We start from the raw sequence: 25,117 nt of genomic DNA, 5'->3' as shown, positions 1-25,117 counted from the left end.
TTGATTGGGGTGACGTTGATCATGATACATGAACATACAGGTTTCAGGTGAGGGTTTCTATGTTACACGATCTGTTTATTGCACCGTGTGCCCACCACCCAAAGTAAAATCTGTCACCTTTTTCTTTTTTAAAAAATATATTTTATTGATTTTTTTATAGAGAGGGATAGAGAACTAGAAACATCGATGAGAGAGAAACATCAAGCAGCTGCCTTCTGCACACCCCTCACTGAGGACTTGCCCCCAACCAAAGGTACCTGCCTCTGACCAGAATAGAACCTGGGACCCTTGAGTCCATAGGCCGATGCTCTATGCTCTAAGCCAAACGGGTTAGAGCTCTTTTTTAAAAAAAAATTTTTTTAATTCAACTCAAATCTTTTGTAATTGCCATTGGCCCCAGAGGTCAGCTGCATCCTGGCTCTATTTGTAGTGTGCCTGGTGAACCGAGTCAAGCACAGGCAATCCTTGTGCTTCCTGCCTCTAAGAAAGCAATCTCCATGAGAATGGGGAGCTCTCTGACTTATTTCCAGCTTGTGTTCCGGCGCCTAGAATAGCGCCGGGCATTTTGAGTGCACAATAAATGCTTGGTGAGTACATAAACAGATCGCCGAGTCCCGTGCCCATTTCACAGACGGGTAAACTGAAGCCTTTGAGAGACAGAAGCTGTAGGTAAGCGTCGCCTCTGACCACCGTTAAGTCCATCCCAGCACACAGAGCAGCTCCGGCCCGATAACCCAATGCCCTTCCCCAAATTCCCAATCTCAGGACCGCAGCCCCACTTCCCACGGCTTCTCCCCGCAGTGCGTCCTGGATCCCGCCAGGGGGCAGCAGCGGCCGCGGCGCCCAGTCAGCCTCGAGCCCGCGGGGCGGGGCGCACTTCCGCTTCCGGGAAGTGCCGGCTGTTTCCGCTTCCGGGTACTTGTGGCGTGAGCCGCCGGCGGGAGGATGGACGGACTGGTGGCTCAGTGCTCCGCGCGGCTGCAGCAGCAGGTCGGGCGGCTGGGCCCCGGGGGAAGGCGGGGAGGGGAGGGGCCGGGCCCGGCTCCCGCCGGGGCGTCACGGAGGCGGCGGCCGAGAGGCAGGGACCGTCCCGGGCCCCTCAGCCGCGCGCCGAGGGTCCCAGGACCCGGGCGGGTGTTGGCGGACCCCCTCTCCCGGGGGTGGAGAGAAAGAACCCATCGTCCCAGGGCCCGGAGACTGAGGTGCAGCGGAGCCGAGGGTCCCGGCCTCCCGTGCACCCTCCATGCCCACACCAGCACCTCCCATTGGGCTGGAGCCCGGCGAGTTGATGCCACGCACACGCGCGGCTTTAGGGGCTGCGGGGGGCGGGCGCGGAGGGAAGGGGGTGAGCGTGGAGCCATGGGCCCGGGGTTGCATTGCAGCTCCACCTCCGTCCGCTCCGTGATGCTGAGCGAGGGGAATTCTGAAAAGCCCAGGGACTTTGCTCGCCGCCTGCACAGCCACAAGCGAATAGCAAAAGCGAAAGTTGTGCAGTTGCATGAACTTTGGTGCCCGGGGAGGGAGGGGTGGGAGGAAAGCAGTTAAATACTCACCACGTCCAGGGGATCGGTTTATAAGCCCTCACTCTGCAGTTCCCAGAGCTCACGCTGGTCAAGGAAACGGGCAGGTTGGCCGCTCCGGGCTCAGGCTCAGGCTCCGGGTCAGCGTGGCGGTGTGAGCGCTGCTTCGCTGGCGGTGGTAAGGATCTTACAATAGATGTAATTTCGGAAGTGTTTAGCTCAGCACTAATAATGTGTGCTTATTTATGCCAACTGTGTGGGTTTTTTAGGGGGTGGGGGAGAGTTAGTTGTAGTTATGTACTGGTAAACATTCTTACATTTCAAGGACGTCTCTCCCCCTCCGTAACAGCAGTCAGGTTGGAAGCTTTACTTCCTTGTGAATTGGCACGTCTTTGATTTTAGATTTTAGCGTAAAAAGCCTGGTCTGGGATCTAAGACACTGGAAAGAAAAGGGGGCTTGGGGGGTGGGGGGAGAGGGAGATGGGAAGATCATTTTGTCCCAGAAAGGGTCAAAGGCAAACACTTGGGCCAAAGAAAGAAACCTGGGATATGAGGCTTATCCCATTGTGTGCTTAGCGCTCGTAGTTTCCTTTCACAACACAATTTTCCCGTATTGTCAAGGATCACAGTGTCATCGAAGAGCTTGAGGAAGGGCAGTCCGAACTTATCAACGGGAAAGTCCTTTGGCCCTATCACCTCTGCCCTGCCCGGTGGACAGGGGGACGGAGGAAGAAAGTTTATGATCCGGTTTATTGTATCACGGAGGTCATCCGTCATAGGACAAAGTGCCTTTTCTTTTATAGGAAAGAGAGATCAAGTCCCTGACAGCTGAAATCGATCGGCTGAAGAACGGTGGCTGTTTGGAAGCTTCTCCAAATTTGGAGCAGTTGCGGGAAGAAAATTTAAAGTTAAAGTATCGACTGAATATCCTTCGGAGGGTGAGTCCCCCGGTTCTGGTTTCATTCTACGGTTGGAATTATCGCCTCTCTTTAGAACTTGTTGTTAATGCGGATTCGGAGAGTTGACCCTGAGGAATGTGGACCAAGGAGGAAAGAAACCCTGCTCTTTCCCTGCCATAGACAGGTTAGGGTTGAGTCACTGGTGCGGGTGATGGAGAAGGCGGTGCTGCACTGTCCTCCGGGGCTCTTAAAAATGTGTCATCATACTGATTGTTTGGCCTGCTTCAAGGTAGGGTTGAGACTTTTTTCTTTTTGAGACTTTTTTTTTAATGTATTTTAAAAATTTTTAAATACATTAAAAAAAAATTTTAGAGAGGAAGAGATATAGGAAAATCAATTATGAGAGAGAATCACAGATTGGCTGCCTTCTGCTTGCCCCCTCCTGGGGATCTGTCCCACAACCCGTGCATATGCCCTTGACCGGAATTGAACTTGGGACTCTTGAGTCCACAGGACGACACTATCCACTCCGTCTAGGGCAAGACATTATTTCTGAACAGTTTATGGCTGTGCCTTGTTTAACAGAATACTTTTTGAATTTTAAATGCGTGCCTCAATCAATGGGAAATATTTCAAAATACAGCCACAGTCCCCTTCTGCCCAAAGTTGGTTATTTTACTATTTTATTTTTATATTTTATAGTGTCATAGTGGTTGGGTTCCTTTTCCACTTAATATTTCCAAACAATTTTTTCCCCCATGAAGCTTGTGCTGTATTTGTTATTTAATGACCTCACAATCTAATAGTGTCTATCAGTTTTGTCAGAAAGTTGAACTTGCTTATGTTGGGTTTAATCGTTTGGCCTGCCTTCCGGGCCTGCTGATGACACATCCTAGGGGATGACCTCACCCTCATGCTTGTTCTCCTGTGTGTGTACTGCTCTCAGCCAGGCTGGCTGGCACAGTCCTTGTCCAAAGTCGATTCATTCATTCATCTCAGACTCTGCCTGCCCTACTCCCATGAAATCTTTTATTGCCTCTGTGTGTTCTGTTCTGCTTCAAATAGCTTTATCTTTCAGCCTTCTAAATTTCTTATCCATGGAATCTTCCCCAAAATACCTTACCTTTCTGATTACCTCATTCTTTCCACACTTATACTCATTTCTCTATTGTATTTATTTATTTATTTATTTATTTATTTATTTTTTAGTTCAGAAGTATTATTAAGTGCCTAATATGTGCTCATGGCTATGTAAAAGATACAAAGGATGTACAGTGTATTTATTCTAATACACATGTCACTGATACAGATTAGCTCTGGTGTGTATGAATGAGAATCCTGCCAGTGTAATGTGGGCTGCCCGGTGGTTCTTTCACAGATACTTTGGTCTACTGAGTAACAGCTCCTGAGCTGAACATAAGGTCCACAACAGAAAATAGCAAGCCACAGAAGGAAAAAGTACTGTGTGGGACATCCATTCACTCTACCGTCTATTCCTGGAGCACTCTGGCCATGTGCTCTGACTTAGAAACACATATTGGATGGTTTGCCTCCGAGGCATTTTACCGTTGTTTTCCTTAACTCAGCAGCTTCAACACTTATCCCCTTCCCATTAAGCTGTCCTTATCTGCTTTAAGATGAAGTCTCGTGTTTTAAAAGTTTTTATTGATTTCAGAGAATAAGGGAGAGGGGGAAAGAGAGAAACATCAATGATGAGAGAATCATTAATCAGCTGCCTCCTGCACACCCCCTGTAGGGGATCAAGCCCACAACCCAGGCATGAGTCCTGACTGGGAATTGAACCGTGACCTCCTGATTCATAGGTCAGTGCTCAACCAGTGACCAACACAGGCCAGGCTAGGCTCATTTCTTGCCACAGTGCTACTCAAGCCATAGCTTTTGTTATTTTTGCCATTATTACTGCCATCATTGATATTTTGATTAACATAAAATTGTGACTAGTGTGTGGGCAACATTTATTTGTATTCTATTGAAAGCATATAAGTTCAGGCACTATTTTTTTACCTGTTGCACAGCAGGTACAGTGCTAGGTGTCAGGGACGGTGCCATGAATAATTATTTTTCCTGCCTCCAGGAGTCTGGTAGTGGAGACACATAATTCTGAGAAGGTGTGATAAGTGTAGTAATAGAGGTAACTAATTATATACCATCTTAAATTAAGGTATCCCACTTCATAGAAAATGAGAGAAAGAAAGTAGGAGTAGTCCAACATGGGATTATTTAACAGTAAGACAAAACAGCCTGTTTTTCTGATATTTAGATATTACCTATCATTTCATGCCTGGAAGAGGTCTCCATTTTAATTAAGAGAAAACATGAATATCTTTTCTTACTATTATTATTTTTTCATTACAGTTTACAATTTAATATTATTTTGTATTAGTTTCAGGTGTACAACATATTTTTAGTTGTTTTTTATATGTTTTATTGATTTATTTATTTTTTTTTACAGAGAGGAAGAGAGAGGGACAGAGAGTTAGAAACATCGATGAGAGAGAATCATCGATCAGCTGCCTCCCACACACCCCCACTGGGGATGTGCCCACAACCAAGGTACATGCCCTTAACGGGAATCGAACCTGGGACCCCTCAGTCCGCAGGCAGACACTCTCCACTGAGCCAAACCGGTTTCGGCTATAAAGTTTTTGGTTTTTTTTACTTGTTTTTGTCCATAGAGTTTTTACTTCCAGCATTTGATATATGTCAAATTCTATACTATTTTTCCAGAACTCTAGAGAAGCTAAGAAGAAGATTTGGTCAGCTCTTCATACTCCCTTCTCTCAGTTTCTGTTCTGATAAAATAACTATAGAAAGAGAACTTGGGGCATTTCCTGTTTCTGTCTTACATGTTCTGTGGAATACACTTGTCCTGTTACGTTTCCTGGTGTACCCCAGATCAGAGAACACTGCATTGTGAGTGTGTGTTATCTTTGGTCTTCACAAGATATTTGAAGCTTTCTCTAGATATTTAGGAAAATTTTATATGATAATTTAATATTTTATTGAGATATTTTTATTCCTTTTTTTTTTTTTTTTTTTAATCCCCAGAGTCTTCAAGCAGAAAGGAACAGACCAACTAAAAATATGATTAACATCAATCGCCGCCTACAAGAGGTCTTTGGCTGTGCCATTAAGGCTGCGTATCCAGATTTGGAAAACCCTCCTTTACTGGTGACACCCAGTCAGCAGCCCAAGTTCGGGGACTATCAGTGTAACAGCGCTATGGGCATCTCTCAGGTGAGTGCACCAGTGCATGGTGGAGCACCCTGGGGGATGTGATTTTCTTACACGTTAGCTTCCTCATTACCTTCTGTATAAATAGTAGTAAATTTTTGTTTCCTCAGTGAAAATAACATTTCCCACAATTCTGAACAACTTGAGAAAAGGGATTTTTTTTTTTAATTAAAAAAAATTTTTTTTTGAATATTCAATTAAATTTTATAAATATTCCCAATATTTAAGGGCAATAGTAGGTACTGTTCTGTTTTTGTACTTCCCTCTTGTTGCAGCCGGGGTTGCTGTGTGTGTCTGGTGAGTGTTAGAGGGTGAGAGAGTAAAAGTTAGCCATTTATCACCCAGCATTTCCATCCAATATTTGATGCACCTGTGGTGGCTTTGAGGCGTGCTGATGGATTCCATGTCCAGTCAGAATTCCCTGTTTTTAACAGCGTGTCTAATGCGTTTGCGGTTAATTGCCCAACTTTGGGACTTTTTGCTTTCCTTTCTTTGTTGAATAGAAAGGGTTCAGCTAAAGAGTTCAGATCCCCTCTCCCCCCTCCAACAATGTGTGTCTTCGTTGGGGTCAAGATTATAAGGGTTGTTGTTATTACCCAAGTCTGCATATTGGAACACTCGTGATTTGAAAATTGGAAATGTAAATATCTTGGAAACAGGGTAATAAAGTCTTTGTAAAAATGTTACAGACGTGTGGCAACTTATTCTGAAGTGGAGATCATGTGGTTTGGGCACTTTGTATTCCTCTTGAGATTATTGATGCTTGATGCTTTAATCTGTCCATATACAAGGTCATTGGATTTCTCCACTTCTGCCTTTTGATTGGTCTATGTGTCAAATGCATCTAATGCTTTGTCAGTTGTGCATTTCTGAGTAACTTGCTGAAACTAGTTGTATAATGAATCGTTTTGTATTATATTGTAGATGCTCAAAGCCAAGGAACAGAGAGTTAATCCAAGAGAAATTGCCGAAAACATTACCAAACACCTCCCAGACAATGAATGTATTGAAAAAGTTGAAATTGCTGGTCCTGGTATGACAATGTTACCCTTCTTAAGTAGTTGTATTGATGCTGAGCCCTTTTTTGGAATAAAAATGAAAACCGTTGTTAAATAAAAATGTAGGATTAAGACTTGTATACTGAACAAGATGGTGAAAGCACCTTGGATTGAGAGTTAGGAAACTGAGGTTTTAGCCTAGACTTAGCTGCCTGATCTTAGGTGAAGTTCCTTTACCTCTCTGTGATTCAGTTTTTCTTCAGCAAAAAGATAGGTAATGGCAGATAAGTCTATGGCGAAAAGACTGTATATTTTTTGTTATGAGGTGAACAGATCATTTGCTGAGAGTGAAGGGGCCCTGAATTAAGTCAGCTCTCAGGACAGTGGTAAGGTCTGGAATGAGTGCTTAAACGGAGCTGACAAGGGGCCTCAAGTCAAGGCCCCAATTGGTCCAGAATCCTTAAGAGTTTTGCCAAAGCCAGTTTAGCTCTGTGGAGCCAGCATAAGTGAAATCAAGAAGGTTTTTGGAAGAAAGCAGTTCTTAAAGATAGGAGGCTATCTGATTTTTTTTTCTCCTCTCTACTGTTCATTAGGTTTTATTAATGTCCACTTAAGAAAGAATTTTGTATCAAAACAGTTGACCAATCTCCTAGTGAATGGTGTTCAACTACCTGCCCTTGGAGAGAACAAAAAGGTATATGAACAATTTTTAGTTAATATACTAATGTAATACTTAAGACCATATGAAAAGTGCTGAAACTGGGAATGGCTTTTCTCATTGAGATTTCATATGTGAGATTATGACCATAACTACAGCATAGCTTTTTCCTGAATCTTGCTTATTACATGATTTTTCTTTTTACTTTATTTTATAAGGCATTTGAAGTAGCCAGCTGATGTTTTTGAGGTTGCTGAAACAAAGCATAGATAATTTATATAAACGAATTTCATTCTTTTTCAATTAATTATGGACAAGTAAATTCATCAGAAAAACAACACAGTTGAAGTACAAGCCAAGCTATTATTTAAGTCTGAGTTTGTTATTACATATTACTAATGAATGTGATAGCAGAATAAAATGTTTCTGTCCCATTTAAAAATTTATTGAATGTATTTGATATATAACATTGTGCAGATGTAATGTGTATGTGTTACTTTGATTTATTTATATGTTGTGATATGATTGTCTCTGTATTTATCACATTACATGATTGTAGTACAACATTGTTATCTATAAAAATTTCTCTTTTTATTTTTTATTCCAGGTTGTAGTTGACTTTTCCTCCCCCAACATAGCTAAAGAGATGCACGTGGGTCATCTCAGGTCAACTATCATAGGAGAGAGCATGTGCCGCCTCTTTGAATTTGCAGGATATGATGTGCTAAGGTATATACTTTTGTCTTTGGAGCATTCTATAGAAAATGATAGTGTCATTTGAGAAAGAACTTTTGACATATGAGTGTTTCATGAGTGTGGTTCTGCTCTTAATCATCAGTAGACTTTAAAAAAAATTATGTCCTGGGCCTCTCCTCTGAACTAATAACTGTGGGTGAACCAAGGAAAAGACACCCCCTGCCCCATTCATTCCACAAGTATTTCTTGAGTGCCGTATACTAGGGGTTTATATTCTAATATGAGGAGAGGTAGGCAAGGGACTTAAGGGCTATGGCAGGAAATTGGGATTTTTATTCCTAAGTATAATAGGAAGCCACTGGAGAGCCTTAATTAGTATAGACATACCTTGGAGATACTGCAGGTTCAGTTCCAGACCATCACACTAAAGCAAGTACCACACTAAAGCTGTTCATAATCTTTTTGCTGGTGGAGGGTCTTGCCTTTGAATTTAAAAAAATGCAACTTCACCCTAGCCGGTTTGGCTCAGTGGATAGAGCGTCACCCCACGGACTAAAGTGTCATGGGTTTGATTCTTGTTTCAGGCCCGATCCCCAGCAACCAATCTGTTTGTCTAACATTGATGTTTCTGTCTGTGTCTCTCCCCCTCCCTTTCACTCTCTCTTAAAAAAAAAAAAAATCTATACATATAAAAGCCTAAGCAACCGTTATGGCTGAATAACTGGTCACTATGATGCTCACTGACCACGAGGGGGCAGGTGTTCAATATAGGAGCTTCCCCCTGGTGGTCAGCGGGAGTGCCACTCAGTCAGAAGCCAGGCTCATGGCTGGTGAGCACAGCAACGGTGGGAGGAGCCTCTCCCACCTCTGAGGCAGTGCTAAAGATCAGTGAGCCAAACAGTAAGGATCGAGCAGGCAGTGGAAAGGAGTGAGGGGTCCTGGATTGTGAGAGGCATGTCCAACTGCCAGATGTCGGACTATAGGGATCAGGCACAAACTGGAAGTTGGGCATCCCCTGAGGGGTCCCAGATTTCAAGGGGGCATAGGCCGGGCTAAGGGACCTGCAGGCCCCCCTGCCCCCCCCCCCCCCCCCCGACCCCATGCATGAATTTTGTGCACTGGGTCTCTAGTAAGTAAATAAAAAATGCAACTTCTGTGAAGTGCAATAAAGCATGACATAATAAAATGAGGTGTGTCTCTAATCTTAAATATTACTCTGGCTTCCATGAAGAAGCCAGGCAAAGAAGCAATTACTGTAGTAATAAGTTAGAAGGCTATTGTAATAATCCAGTTAAGACGTGATGTGGTGGTTTGAAACTAGTTAAAAGCAGTGAGAAATGAAAAGTGGTTGGATTGGCATATGTTTTGAAGAATTTTGTCCATTGACATTTGAGAACCAATGGTACAAATTACACTGAGATAATTAGTTGAAAAGTTATTTTCCTAAAATTGTAATGACCAACATTGGCTCAACTATCATTGTCCCAGTCAACTACACAATAAGCAGATAGCAGACTATTGGTAGAGACTTCATTCATTCAGCAAATCCTGGAGACCTGCTGTATGCAGTCTGTGTTACTGAATGTACAGGCACCTAAATATTAATGTTTCTCATTTCAAAATTATTTTATGTTCTTTGGTATCAGAATAAACCACATAGGAGATTGGGGAACCCAGTTTGGCATGCTCATCGCTCACCTGCAAGATAAATTTCCAGATTACCTAACAGTTTCACCTCCTATTGGGGATCTGCAGGCCTTTTATAAGGTTTGATATCATTTATTGTTATGTTTGTGTGTTTACCATTCCTCGTAATTATTCGTTTTCCTTAGGGAGTTTAGAATGGTATTTGAAGCTGCTGTGGTTCTAAGTACAAGTTGCTAAGCAGCTTCCTGCCCCTTAAAGCATTCTTTGCTGTTGTATTGGTATATACTAGAAATTAAGTTTTCCCACTTTACCTACTACTAAGTGAATTTAGGAGTTTGTTAACCAAAATACATTTTAGTATTTAAAATGTTTTTCTACTCTCTTCCAGTGTATTTAAAATGTTTTTGGTGCTGTTGTTTTCTCAGTTTTATATATTTTGAAAATGTGATTAAGTATATGAAAGAACAGTTTTTAGTTTTTTAAATTTATTTCTTTTTTAAATATATCTTTATTGATTTCAAAGAGGAAGGGAGAGGGAAAGAGCGATAGAAACATCAATGATGAGAGAGAATCATGGATTGGCTGCCTACTACACATCCCCTACTGGGGATCAAGCCTAAAACCCAGGCATGCGCCCTTGACAGGAATTGAACCTGAGACGCTCTGTCCGCTGAGCCAGACCAGGTAGGGCTGGGAGAACAGTTTTTAAAAGACAGCTTCACTGCCCTGGTCTGTGTGGCTTGGTTGGGCATCTTCCCATGCACTAAGAACTTACTGTTCTGATTCCCCGTTGGGGCCCACGCCTGGGTTGTGGGCTTGATCCCCCAGTAGGGCGCATGCCAGGAGGCAGCCAACTTATGTTTCTATCTTTCTAAAATCAACTTTTAAAAAGCATTAAAACTTTCTTTTCCTAAAGTTTACCATAAATCCTACCTTTAAGTCAATCACTGTGGTCAACCTTCTTTGATATTTTGACTTATCCATAAATGTATTACATTATTTGTAATCTGTATATCTAAAAGCCTAGGAGACCAGACTATAGGCTGGTAGCTATGATGCGCACTGACCACCAGGGGGCAGACACAACACAGGATTTGCCTCCTGATGGTCAGTGGGCTCTGAATGAGGCAAATCTATTAATGCAAGAAGATACTCATACTACATTGCTAAAATTTCAAAACTACAGTAAAAGAAAAGTCCTGTATTTCCCGTTTTTGTTAAAATATATAGGTGTGTATTTTCAAAGGAATGTCTAGAATTATATACCAAAGTTTTGTTATCACTGGTTTGGTTGTGGTGGGAATTAATATATTAAATACATATATTTAATCCCATATATATGTTTATTTATCCCAAATATATTATTTATTCTCTGCACAGTAAGCATGTATTGCTTTTAAAATTAAAATAAAACTGAAAATAATTTTATTTTCAATTTAAAAAAATATGCAGTCCCTAACTTGTTTGGCTCGGTGGATAGAGTGTCAGCCTATGGACTGAAGGGATCTGGGTTCGATTCCGGTCAAGGGCACATGCCCAGGTTGTTGGCTCGATTCCCAATACGGGACATGTAGGAGGCAGCTGATCAGTGATTCTCTGTCATCATTGATGTCTGTCTGTCTGTCTCTCTCTCCCTCCCTCCCTCTCTCCCTCTCCTTTTCTCTCTGAAATCAATTTAAAAATACATATGGTCAGGACCGCATCTAAATGGAAAATAGAGTCCAGTAAAACCAGACCTACCTGCTAGCTATTCTTTGTTATTCCACTGGAACACAAAAGCATTGGTGTGAGTAGGCTTTTGTGAACTAGAAAAGTTAGAGGTAGTACCCTGATGAGAATTTTGTATTTTCAAGTAAACTGATTTCAAAAGAAATGATAGCAGTCTTTGACATGTTCGTTTGTAACAATATTCTTGACTGTTGAGACAGACCACTTGTTCTGGTTTCCTAACTTTCCACTTCCTCACTCTTCGGCTTTTGGTGGGTTTTGTTTTTTTGGTTGTTTTTTATTTTATTTTAGAAATGAACAGATGCTTAATCTAGAATATGAGGTTGGCTCTTTTTGTAAATCTTATTTTTCTTTATTTAAATACAGGAATCCAAAAAGAGATTTGATACTGAGGAGGAATTTAAGAAGCGAGCGTACCAGTGTGTAGTTCTGCTCCAGAGTAAAGATCCAGATATCATAAAAGGTTGGAAGCTTATCTGCGATGTCTCCCGCCAAGGTGAGTTTCTGGGCTTTGTTCATTCACTCAGCAAGGACTGCTGCATGTCGTTTCCTTGAGTCTTCAGATTTGATCTTAAATGACATGTTAAGCTTTCAAGAACTGGCAAATAGACTTTTAAAGCAAGTTTATTAAGATAAGCAGGTAGAAAATTTAACTTTCTCAGAAATTAGAAAAAATTGATTAGGAAAGAAAGTGGAAAAGAAAAAGAAAAGACCCCTATTCACATAGCAATCAAAGCTATATAACACATGGGAATAAATTTATCCAGAGATGTGTAGGACTGATATGAAGAGAAATAGAGAAATACACAGCAGATGTAATAGAATGTTTGAATGGAGTATCATGCAAAGTCCCCTACTTGCTGAAATTCATTTGTCATTTTAAGACAATTTCAAGTTTTCAAACTTGACAAGTAATTGCAAAGGTCACTCTGAAGAATAAACAAACACCAATAGCCAGTAAATCTTTGAAAAGGAAGACTAATGGTGGCTGTTTCGAAGCACTAAGTAGTAAAATGTTTTATAATGCTACTGTCAGTAATACTGTGTCACTAATGCCTGGCTAGACAGACAATTAAATGGTACAAATAGGAAGAGCTAAAAGGAAATTGAGTAAATATTTGATCTTCAAATAGGAAAGGCCTTTCTTTTTTTTGTTCTTATTTAACTTTTTAAAAATAAAATTTTTTTTAATTACACAAGAAGTACATATTCTTTGTAGGAAAAATGTAATTATGGACAGGAAAGAGAAAAAAATTACCTATAGTCCCACCCACTGGTTAATATTTTGATGTGTGTTTTATCATATTGCCACATTTTCAAATGGCAGTATGTATATAATGTTCCGTATCATACATTTTTAAATATATTTTTCTTCCTTCCAAATGGTTTAATTAAACAATAAAGTTATTTTACTGTAAGATGCATGTTTCCTCTTTGTTTAAATTCTTAACCATTTTCTTCATTTGGTGACTTTTTTCCCTAGAATTTAATAAAATCTACGATGCATTGGACATCTCTTTAATAGAGAGGGGGGAGTCCTTCTATCAAGATAGGATGAACAGTGTGGTAAAGGAATTTGAAGATAAGGGTAGGTGCTCCTTTTTTATTTTAACTCATTATGGAAATTTAGCAAAGGCTAAAATGGAGAGACTATTATAGTGCCCCCTCCTCCCACATCCATGTACTTGTTACCCAACCTCAATAATTATGAATACAGGACAACCTTATTATGTCTGTTCACTGCTTACATCATATAATTTCACCCATAACTAATTTGGTATGTGTCTACTGGTAAATGAACAGGCTCTTCCTCCCACTCCAAAATCACAGTACCATTATCACTCCATGAAATTAATGATAATTTCTTATATTATTAAGTGGTTCATCAGAGTTTAAATATCCCATATTGATTCATAATCTATTTAAATCATGAAGTGTTGTGTTTTTGTGGAGCTTTTTTTCAGGGTCTGAACATTACATTTGTTTAAAATATATCTTAAGTTCTGTAAATCCATGGGTATCTCTTCCTCCTTTTTTCCCCCTTTTGTTGTTGGAAGAACCTGAGCCATTTGTTTTACAGAATTTCCCATATGGTGCTATTTAACATAATTCCCCTCTATTTTAAAAAAGAGGCTTGGTTAAATTCTGGTTTGTGTTTTCCTTCTTTATTTTGTCTTTTATTTGCAAGAATGTAAACAGTGTCTCGTTGGCTCTTTTTGTGATACTAAGATGGATTCAGGGGTTCAGGTGTTGTCACCTGATCTATCTTTAAATTTCCCCACTGGACTTTCCCCATTGGTTTTAGGAGCTATTGATGATGATGGCTTTGATCCATTACTTCATTAGAGGTTGGAAAATGGTGGTGTTCTGCCATTCCTTTGTTACCTGCAATTTCTCTTGTGCAGAACTTTGTCACATAATTTTGGTTACTCTGATGTACGGTTTATATAAGACAGTAAAATGCTTGATTTTTTTAAATCAATTTTCAGAATAATAAATTAGTTTCTTAGCACCTTCCAGATATGACAACTCAGTTGTTCCTAGCATTATTATAAATGAGGTTTAGTATATTTTATATTTTTCAATCACTTGCTTTATTATTTTTTGTAATGCTCAAATTATTCCATTTTTGGCTAATGGATTTTAGAGAGAGAGAAACATTGATTATCTCCTCTACACACCCCAAGTGGGGATTGAACCCACAACCTGGGTATGTACCCTGACCAGAAATTGAATTGACAACCTTTCAGTGCATGAGACAACGCTCAACCAACTGAGCCACACCGCCCAGGGCGGGATCATACTTTTATGTATTTATTTTTTTAATTTTTATTTACTGACTGATTGATTTTAGAGAGAAAGCGAAAAATTGATTTCTTGTTTCACTTATTTATGCATTCTTTGGTTGCCTCTTGTATGCACCCTGACTAGGGATAGAACCTATAATCTTGGTGTATCAGGATAATGCTCTAACCAATGGAGCTACCCGGCCAGGCCTATAGCCATACTTTTAACATAAAATTTTAGCTTATTTGGTTAGAGTGGTACTAATATTCCAAGGTTGCTGGTTTGATTCCCTGTGAAAGCAAATACAAAAATCAACCAATGAATGTTTAAATAAGTGGAACAACAAACTGATGTTTCTCAAAAAAAAAGATTAAAATTTTAAAACTCTTTAATGATGAGAAAAGAGGCATAGAGAATGTAGTAACTTCCTTGGGTCACATGGCTAATCCTATATAATAAAGGTGTGATATGCAAATTGACCCTCACACAAGATGGCCACCCCCATGTGGTCAAAGATGGCCAGCAGGGGAGGGTAGTTGTGAGGGACCAGGCCAATGGGGAAACAAGGCCGGCAGGGGAGGGCAGTTGGAGGTGACCAGGTCAGCAGTGGAGGGTAGTTGGGGATTGCTGGGCCAGCAGGGGCGGGCAGTTAGGGGCCAGCAGGGGAGCAGTTAGGCATCTATCAGGCTGGCAGGCAGGCAAGCAGTTGGGGGTCAGCAATAATGGATTGTGAGACATCCCCTGAGGGGTCCCAGATCGGAGAGAGTGCAGGCTGGGCTGAGGGACCACCCTGCTTCCCGCCGTACACACACCAATTTTGTGTACCAGGCCTCTAGTAAGGGATAAGTCTGAGATACACACTGAGGCAAAATTTAGCCACCATTATTATATAGTGTCTTTATTTAACCAAGCATTAATTTCTTAAACTTTAAAAAAACAAAAATTATAGTATTTATTGCACCTAAGCCTTAGCATAGTATTTGGCACACTGTAGCACTCAGATATGGCTGTTAGTATTGTCATTATGTTCTTTCAACACTTTTTAAGAGGCGGAGATAGAAATTGCATCTCTGTCCTAGGATAGGCTATAGCTTGAAAACATAGCATGGATTTACATGTGCTATATCTACTGAGCAGTTGGCTTCCGTGAGGTGTTCTACAAAGAGTTTGGGAGTCAAGTATAGAGTAAGCCCAGAAATGGTCAGGATATCTCACCTGTGCTCTGAAAATACCCTGGTGCCAGACAACCTTGACAGTGCCATTTTGCAAGATGCATAGGTCACGGAGAGAAAAAAAATCATGTAATGTCGGAGCTCTCTTATACATATCCTGTAATGGCTAAGCATTTACATTCTTTCAGGGTTCTTTTAACATTATTAATAAAGATTATTCTTCTAGGATTTGTGCAAGTGGATGATGGGAGAAAGATTGTATTCGTCCCAGGATGTTCCATACCTTTAACCATAGTGAAATCAGATGGAGGTTATACCTATGATACATCTGACCTGGCTGCTCTTAAACAAAGACTAATTGAGGAAAAAGCAAATATGATTATCTACGTGGTGGACAGTGGACAAGTGAGTTTGTAGATTCGTACGTGTTCTTACATTGGTTAGAGATGAGACGGTCTGGTGAGGTTTTTGGCATTTGGCACTTGACCACGTTTTCCCCAGAGACGAACATTCAGAACATCATTTGTCACATAGGAGGAAAACCAGGGCGTGGGTTTGGCCATACTTGGCCACTTCCCTGCTCTTCAGCTTGTCTCCATAAACAGGAAACTTACTTCTCTGACTCGCAGAGACCATTCCCATCTGAAATGGTGGTGTGTGGCAGAAATTTAATTGGAATTAGTGTACATGAACCTGCCCTAAATTCAATTGCTTTAAAAACCTTTAGACATAGAAAGTGTAGCAGTCCTGCTCTTACCGTTTCTCATATGGAGGTAATAAAAATAGCTTTTACTAATATATTACATTTGCCTTGCAAGAGTGGTGAGTGATTTCAATTTTATAAACCTTTATCTTCAAGCATAAGAGCTGTAAATCTTTTTATTATTAGAAAGTTTACCAAGTAATTTTCTATGTCTGTTCCTTTGTAGGCTGTACACTTCCAGACAGTATTTGCTGCTGGCCAGATGATTGGCTGGTATGACCCGAAAGTAACTCGGGTGTATCATGCTGGATTTGGTGTGGTGCTGGGGGAAGACAAGTAAGTCTGGGAAACTAAGGGGGTAGGGGTACACCTGACCGCCCAGATTTCTTTGGAAGAGGCTGTAGTTCATTTGATTACCATGTTAGAGTTTTAAAAATCGACACTTGTTAAAGTCTGCATACGTACTAATGGTGAACCCAGCTGAGCTATTTTGTACAGTATGTCTTAATCACTGCCAGAGAACATAACCTTTTAGGGGATTTATACAAAGTTGAATGAAAACCAAACTATAGAATTAATAGTTTTCATTCCCACACATCTAAATTGTAAATCCTATCACGGTACCTTCTTAGATTTCCAACAAAATATTCAACAATATATTTCAAGCATTTTGTAAATGTCTGAGTTTTAAGTTTCACAGCTTCCATTTTTTTGCTTATCTCAAAAATATTTTTGAGCCGAAACCAGTTTGGCTCAATGGATAGAGCGTCGGCTTGGGGACTGAAGGGACCCCGGTTCGATTCCGGTCAAGGGCATGTACCTTGGTTGCGGGCATATCCCCAGTGGGGGGTGTGCAAGAGGCAGCTAATCGATGACTCTCTCATCGTTGTTTCTAACTCTCTATCTCTCTCCCTTCCTCTCTGTACAAAATCAATAAAATATATTTAAAAAAAAAAAACTTTTCTCTTCTCCCTTTAAAAAAAAAATATATATATATATATATATATATATATTTTTGAGATATACATATTAATATCCATATTTTGAGTTTTTCTGTAATCCAGTTCTTTCCTCCCATTCTCTTAACTTTTATGAAATAAAAAGGTAAATACAAGCAAATATTTATATACAGTGTTCATCAATTCCAAGGCACAAAATATATATTTTTTTAAACGTATTGATTTTCCACAGAGAGGAAGGGAGAAGGATAGAGAGCTAGAAACATCGATGAGAGAGAAACATCGACCAGCTGCCTCCTGCACACCCCCATCGGGGATATGCCTGCAACCAAGGTACGTGCCCTTGACCAGAATCGAACCCGGGACCTTTCAGTCCACAGGCCGACGTTCTTATCCACTGAGCTACACGGGTTTCAGCAAGGCACAAAATATTTTAACATTTTACATTCAGTAGAGATTCATTAGCTATTTAATTAATATGTCTTTAAAATCTGTGGCATTTTAGATTTGGTGACGGCCCAAATACTACCATTAAACAAAGACAGTAATGCTTACAATAACCACATGAAGTAGCTCTGGCTCAAGATACTTCACTAGCCAGGGTACAAAAGCCCCAATTAACATCAAAGGCAGGTAGGTGTGTCAAAGTATTATTTTAGATGTAGATTATCTGGAGATCAAAGGCTTTGTAGGCATCACCAGCAAGATGTTTAATTATAGTGTATGGGCCTTCCAGAGAGCTGCGCATCTCTGGAATCAGAAAACACTGACTGGGACCTCATGATGCTCGTGGTCTGTAAGGTGCTGAAAAACTCACCAGTGAGTTGAGTATCGCTTATAGCATCTTAGTTTCTTAACTGTTGAATGTTTAGATGAACATTTAGATGATTATTCCTATAGTTAGGGACATTATTAAATTTGCTTTTATTTTTATGTTTATCACCAAAATATATCTTGACATTTAACTTCCTTATGTAAGGGCTAAGGGGTTTTTGTGGTGGTGGTGGTTTTCTATTTCTGCGCTCTCAGCATCATGTAATTATGGCAGCTAGACCATTAAAAATGAAGACGAATTTCAATGATGATTAACCATTTTCACAAGCTCCACAGAGAATCGCTCTGCTTCAGATGTTAGGCTCCTTCAGGGAAAAGCCACATTCTAGGGATCTTCATGCACACACATTTGAGCATCCAGCTGATGCAGTGTGCAGCAGGTGCTCAATAAATGGCATCCAAGGAATAACAGAAGGATGATAAATAAAATAATAAAGCATTTATTGTAAAACGTCTTAAAGCTGAAAAATCTCACCAAAAAAAAATAGGTGACAGAATCTCTGAGCATTTTAGTGTAAATATTTAAATATGGAAGGTTGCCATATTTACCCAGGTAGGGAGCAACAAAAAGACCAATTCTTGCAAAGTGGTGATGCTAAGGAAGACTTCATTTAGCCCTTTGACTGGGCTTTGTAATCGGTATCATTTCATCAGACAAGATTTGCAGGTTGTTGGACACTCAAGGGGATGGTATAAGGAAAGCCAGGCAGTATTTCATGTATTTCTGGGATAATAAAGGTGTTTCAATTCTGTGATAAAGGACAAGAAGATCCTTTTTTTTTTCTTTCTTTCTTTTTTTTTTTAATTGAATTTTTTTTTTTTTTTTTTTTTTTTTTTTTTTTTTTTTTTTTTACAGAGAGGGATAGAGAGTTAGAAACATCGATGAGAGAAACATCGATCAGCTGCCTCTTGCACACCCCCTACTGGGGATGTGCCCAACCAAGGTACATGCCCTTGACTGGAATCGTCTGTTTCAAACTCTATATAATTAGAAATTTCAATAAATTTTTTTAGGAAGAAGTTTAAAACACGTTCAGGTGAAACAGTGCGCCTCATAGACCTTTTGGAAGAAGGACTAAAACGATCCATGGACAAATTGAAGGAAAAAGAAAGAGACAAGGTAATTCAAGGCCTTATGTGCATATGGTGTACTATGCATTGTGTTGTGATTTTTGTTTGTTTGTTTTATTGATAGAACTGTGAAGATAGTCCATTTACATCAGACTTTTGTTACTCAGATTTTATTGCATGGTGAGTTTGTCTCATGAGTTGCTGAACATTTATTTATTTATTTTAAATATGTTTTATTGATTTTTTTTAGAGAGTTAGAAATATCGATGAGAGAGAAACATCAATTAGCTGCCTCCTGCACACCTTCCACAGGGGATGTGCCCGCAACCAACGTACATGCCCTTGACCGGAATCGAACCTGGGACCTTTCAGACCGCAGGCTGATGCTCTATCCACTGAACCAAACCGGTTTTGGCTAAACATTTATTTTGAAAATACAGTTTTGGCGTTTACAAAGCATGGCTTTTCTTCTTTGTTAATGTGGCCCAGTATCTCTGCATCTGATTGGTAGTTTCCCTGTCATTGCTTTGAACCAGTGATGGGAAGGTATTCAGACTGAGACAGTTTGAGTCTCCAGTCTACATCTGCTGAGCTCCTTTCTCTGGGAGCATTTGTAGAATAGTCATAGCAGACTACCACCCAAGGTCACGGATGAGCCATCAGAATAGGCAGCACAACAGGGAGACTTACGCTTAAATTTATTAAAAATTTCCTAGGAGCTCCCACCCGTAATATATGATTGTTCCAGTCACCTCATCTTCACCAACACTTGATTTGTCCATCTGTTTTTAGCCTTTTTTGAGTGTGTATAGTGACATCTCACTGGTTAAAATTTCCCTGTTGAGCAGTGTTGTTGACTACCTTTCCATTTGCTTTTTAGCCATTTAGATACCTTCTTCTGTGAAGGGTTTGTTCAATTTTTTGCTCAGTGTTTGTTTTAAACCGGAAATGTTTATTAATATTTACCCACACATTTATAATAGCTGTCCTGTGAACTTTATTCCTTCCGGCAGTTTGTTTACTTCCACCTAGGATTATTTCCTTCAGAAGATCTCCTTTTAGTAGTGTGTGTGTGTGGGGGGGGGGGGGGGGTACAAATTTTGTCAGGAGTTGTCTGAAAGCATCTTTATATTGCCTTCAGTTTGGATGTTTTTATTGGGTATAGGATTCCAGTTGTTAGCTGTTCTTTCAGCATTGCATTTTTATTTTTATGTTTTTTTAGAGAGAGGAAGGGAGAGAGAGAAAAACACCAATAGGCCTGCCTCCTACATGCCCCCTACTGGGGATCAAGCCCACAACTCAGACATGTGACCCAACTGAGAATCAACCGATGATCTTTTGGTGCACGGGACGACACTCAACCACTGATCCACACCAACCAGGGCTCTTTCAGCACGCTAAAAACAATGTTCCATTGTCTTCTAGCTTCCGAGTTAATTTATCCAGCTTTTATTTTTTATTAATTACAGAGAGGAAGGAAGAAAGAGAGAGGAAGGAGGGAGGGGGAGGAGGAGAGAACGAGAGAGAAACATTAATGATGACAGAGAGAATCATTGATCGGCTGCTTTCTGCATGTCCCCTACTGGGGATTGAGCTTGAAACCCCTGGCATATGCCCTTGACTGGAATTGAACCTGAGACCCTCAGTCCATAGGCCAAGGCTCTATCCGCTGAGCCAAACCAGCTGGGGCAGGAGGTCATATTTTTATTCCCAGTCAGGACACAGTGGGGTTGCAAACTCAATCCCCAGTTTTAGGACCATGCAGGAGGCAGCCAATCAATGATTCTCTCTCATCGTTGATTTTTCTATTCTCTCTCTCCCTCTCCCTTCTTCAGTGAAATTAATACAAATATATTAAATTAGAAAATGTATGACCAGCTATTGGCAAAACAATGCATGAATTCTTCCTCCTACTTTTTAAAAAAATATATATCTTATTAATATTTTACAGAGGAAGGGAGATGGAGAGAGAGTTAGAAACATCAGTGAGAGAGAAACATCAATCAGCTGCCTCCTACACACCCCTACTAGGAATGTGCCCACAACCAAGGTGCATGCCCTTGACTGGAATCGAACCCAGGACCCTTGAGTCCACAGGCTGATGCTCTATCCACTGAACCAAACTGGTTAGGGCTTTTCTTCTACTTTTGACACTGTTTTGATTTCAATTAATTACTTGACCCTAATTTTTTAGTTTTTATTTTACTATCTTGTTTGCTCTCTACTACCTCAGAATCTTTATGGAATGAAGTGGGTATAACTTAATAATTGCTTTCAGTTTCATATCTCCTGAATATATTGGAAAAAATATTCAAACTGACACCTCATAATTTATATATCAAGTTTCTCATAGAAACATTCTTTGTTATACATAGCTGATGAGTTGTATTTTCATTATTTTCTTTATGGCTGGGCTCATGTTGCTCCGCAGTTTAATGATACAGGAGCAGCATTAGATGCTCCCTATCCCCGTTTCTGCCCATGAGACATAGTACAAAGGGCAGTGGTCAGTAAGCTGTGAGGTTTGTATCTGTTTCTCCACAAGGTTCTAACCTCAGAGGAATTGAAGGCTGCTCAGATGTCTGTTGCTTATGGCTGTATCAAATATGCTGATCTCTCCCATAACCGGTTGAATGACTACATCTTCTCCTTTGACAAAATGCTGGATGACAGAGGAAACACAGCTGCTTACTTGTTGTATGCCTTCACCAGAATCAGGTAATTGTGGGTACAGCATTGTCTTGTTTCAAACTGAATGACAGTTTTTATATATATCAGTCACTTCGTAGTCCATGTTTTCACGTGAAGGAGAATGTGCTTAACAGAGGAATGGTGATGGTGGGTATTGCCTGATTTTCCAGGTCTATTGCCCGTCTGGCCAATATTGATGAAGAGATGCTCCAGAAAGCCGCTCGAGAGACTGAGATCACCTTGGACCATGAGAAGGAGTGGAAGTTAGGCCGGTGCATCCTACGGTTCCCTGAGATTCTGCAGAAGATTTTAGATGACCTGTTTCTCCACACTCTCTGTGATTATATCTATGAGCTGGCAACCACTTTCACTGAATTTTACGATAGCTGCTATTGTGTAGAGAAAGATCGACAAACTGGTAAGTGCTGCTCCACTGGTCACATTGCAGAAGGAACACCTAAAGGCATTTATTTGAATTGGGTATAGGTGGTTTTCATATATAATGACAAAATTGCACTAGCCCTAATAAAAGCACAAATGGAATTCTTCCTCCTATTTCCAAATAGTCTAGTTTTCCCACCCCGGGCACATGGCATGAAACCATAAGTCTCCAAAGAAAACAATTAGAAGACCATTCACTAGGAATAAGATGATTTCAGTGTGACTGAGGGTTCCAGGACACGTCTTTGGGGGTACTTGATAATGCAGAACTGCCCTTGGGCAGTGGTGGGGGGGTTATATATTTTTTTTTTACCTGAAGCTTTCTGCTCTGTCATGTTACAGAATTAATGAAGTAGAGTGAATTAATGTGTCACAAAGCAAGTAGATATTTCTGAGGTTCATGCCTGTGAACTGAAACTATTAAGAAAATACATCTCACCATTATCATGATATTAAAGTTTATACTTTCACTAGAGGCCCAGTGCACAAAATTCGCACGTGGGGTTGGGGGTGTCCCTTACCCAGCTCCTCCCCGCCTTCCGCGCAGCCTCTGGGAAGATGCCAGTCCTGGGTCCTCCTTAGGGCCCCTGCCCACGACACCCAGCAGCCCAGGTACTCGGCTTGGGCTCTCAGGTCCAGCTTGCCCGCTGGTGTGGTTTGCATCCGCTGCCATGGCATTCAATCCTCAGGAGTCGCCCCCTTGGACTGTACTACTTGGTAGTGGGGAGGGGGGTGGCCATGGCGGCAGTGATTTGATGTCTGTGGTGCCCCCGCTGGACACTCCCCATTGCGGTGCCACACTGGCCACATCTGCACTGCGGGCAGGGGGCTTCCAGTCTGCAAAGGGCTCTGGGCACCCATAGGGCTCAGCATTGTCTTGTTTCAAACTGAATGAAACAAGTGTCAGGAACTGGAAAGATCCATTTTTCTGGGTCCTCCCCACCCTCCGCACAGCCCGCGCCCAGTCCTCTGGCCAGAGGCCCAGACACTGGGCTTGCATTGCCGGGACGCTGCCACCGCCAGCGTCTGCTATGGGTGTTGGCATTTTGTTGCAGAGTGACGGTTGATTTGCATATTACTCTTTTATTAAATAGGATAAGACCTTGAGGCCTGGGAAAGAACTCTAAATTTTAAAAGGAAAGATGAAATTTACACTTGTAATAATTTCAAATCTTGTATCTGTTGTCTTATTATCAGATAAAAACAGACTTCTTGAACAGAAACACCTTAATTTCTTTGATTGTCTGTGTAGTTTAAGGTAAAGGTGATTCTGTTAAAGCCCCAACACATATATGGGTTGGGCTACTCACTTCTCAGTAAAACCCAGAAGTAGCATCGAGTCTTTTAATAACAATTTTCAAAAAGAAAAACAAATTAGTTACTACCTTTGTTCTTCTGTCTTCTCAGGAAAAGTGTTGAAGGTGAACATGGGCCGTATGCTACTGTGTGAAGCAGTGACTGCTGTCATGGCCAAGGGCTTCGATATCCTGGGAATAAAACCTGTCCAAAGAATGTAATCTTTCTAGATTTGAACTCTGTGTTTTTACCAAAGTGGCCATTCGCACTGTTGGCTTTTTTACAATCATGTGGATATAAAAACAAGTAAAGGAAATTTGTCAATTATCTATATAACATGTGGTTCTTTATCTCTAACAACTAGGCTTCTGAAAAGAAAAAAAATGCCATCACAAATGTGTTCTTTCTGCTAAGCATTAAATCAGAATGACTTGGCGGAGGGCATGGAATCACAGGGTTTGTGTGCCACTGTGAGTGTTGATTGGCGTGGCAGGGATGTTTTCTATAATTTAATTAGATAAGGAGTCTCATATTGAGCCCTACTATAGGCCCCGTAAACTTTTCAAACCTTCATTGTTTATTCCTTATTCCATTGTTCTATCATAGATACTTATGCCTATTTAACAAGTGACAAAAGTGAGGTTCCGCAGAAATAAGGAAATTGCCCTGGATAGCTTGAGAACAAAATTGAGATTCTTATCCATGTATATCTACCTCCCAAATTTAAGCTATTTCTACGCCTGGGTTCAAAGGAAGGAGCAAGGAAATCTAGCAGACTGGAAAATTTCCTGAAGGTCCAGATTAACTCAATGTCTCATTGGTCATAAGCCAATCCTAGTTGCAAGGGAAGCTGGAAAACTTGAATATCTAAACCAGTGTTTTTCAACCTTTTTTGGGCAAAGGCACACTTGTTTCATGAAAAAAATCACGAGGCACACCACCATTAGAAAATGTTAAAAAATTTAACTCTGTGCCTATATTGACTATATATAAAGTAATTCTCTTGAATAGGAATCAAATAAACACAAAGAAAGTATTTTATAATTACTTTATTATGAAATATTAAGTAAACAAAATAGTGAAAAATTATAAAATTCTTGTCTTGTCTGCACCTACGGCACACCAGGCAAGGAACAGCGGTTGAAAAACGCTGATCTAAACAAGGAAAAACAGGATTGCCATGATTTGCTTAGATTAGTCAAGATCATTTCCTGAGCTTGGTGTATTATTTCACTCCATGAAACTAGAGTTCTGCTAGCAAGACAGAAGGTGGAGATTTATGTTCTGGTTATTAATCCTCACCTGAAGATATATTTTTCATTGATTTTCAGAGAGAGTAGAAGGAAGGGAGGGAAGTAAGGGGAGAGGGAGAAAGGGTGAGAGAGGAGAGGGATACATCAGTTCATTGCTTCCCACACTTGTCCCAACCGTGGGCAGGGAGCAAACCTGCAACCCAGGTTTGTGCCCTTGACCAGGAATTGAACCTGCGACCCCTCAGTGCATGGGCTGACGCTCTAATCACTGCCGTGGGCACACCAGCTAGGGCAAGAAGGTGGAGATTTTTTATGACAGGGAGGGGTCATCAGAACTTAGGCTAATAGTGATGCCTGGGGCATAAGTTCATGTAATATTCCAATATAACACAACTGAGAATTTAAAGAAACTAACACAAATCCTTGAGAAACAAGTACTTAATAAAAATGAATGGTACTACTCCATGCTGTTTCCAAGGGCCTTCAACTTTAAAGAAACCTTATAATTG

The 25,117-nt window shown here is 40.6% G+C and overlaps 1 protein-coding gene across 1 annotated transcript; it reads left to right on the top strand.

Moving 5' to 3' along the window:
• Nucleotides 1-887: 887 nt before the first annotated feature.
• On the top strand, nt 888-23,691 carry RARS1 (arginyl-tRNA synthetase 1). Its single transcript, XM_084883951.1, has 15 exons — nt 888-990; nt 2,324-2,458; nt 5,489-5,677; nt 6,599-6,707; nt 7,266-7,366; nt 7,938-8,059; nt 9,673-9,793; nt 11,768-11,897; nt 12,885-12,989; nt 15,587-15,765; nt 16,290-16,399; nt 18,871-18,976; nt 21,473-21,645; nt 21,789-22,036; nt 23,467-23,691. Exons 1-15 carry the CDS (start codon nt 946-948, stop codon nt 23,574-23,576), a joined length of 1,983 nt encoding a protein of 660 aa, XP_084740077.1. The 5' UTR covers nt 888-945; the 3' UTR covers nt 23,577-23,691.
• Nucleotides 23,692-25,117: the final 1,426 nt, after the last annotated feature.

This window comes from Pipistrellus hanaki (genome assembly GCF_964339955.1).
Source record: "Pipistrellus hanaki genome assembly, chromosome: 5".
Taxonomy (NCBI): domain Eukaryota; kingdom Metazoa; phylum Chordata; class Mammalia; order Chiroptera; family Vespertilionidae; genus Pipistrellus; species Pipistrellus hanaki.
Note: the sequence above shows the minus strand (reverse complement) of the source record. Positions and strands in the feature narration are given on the sequence as shown.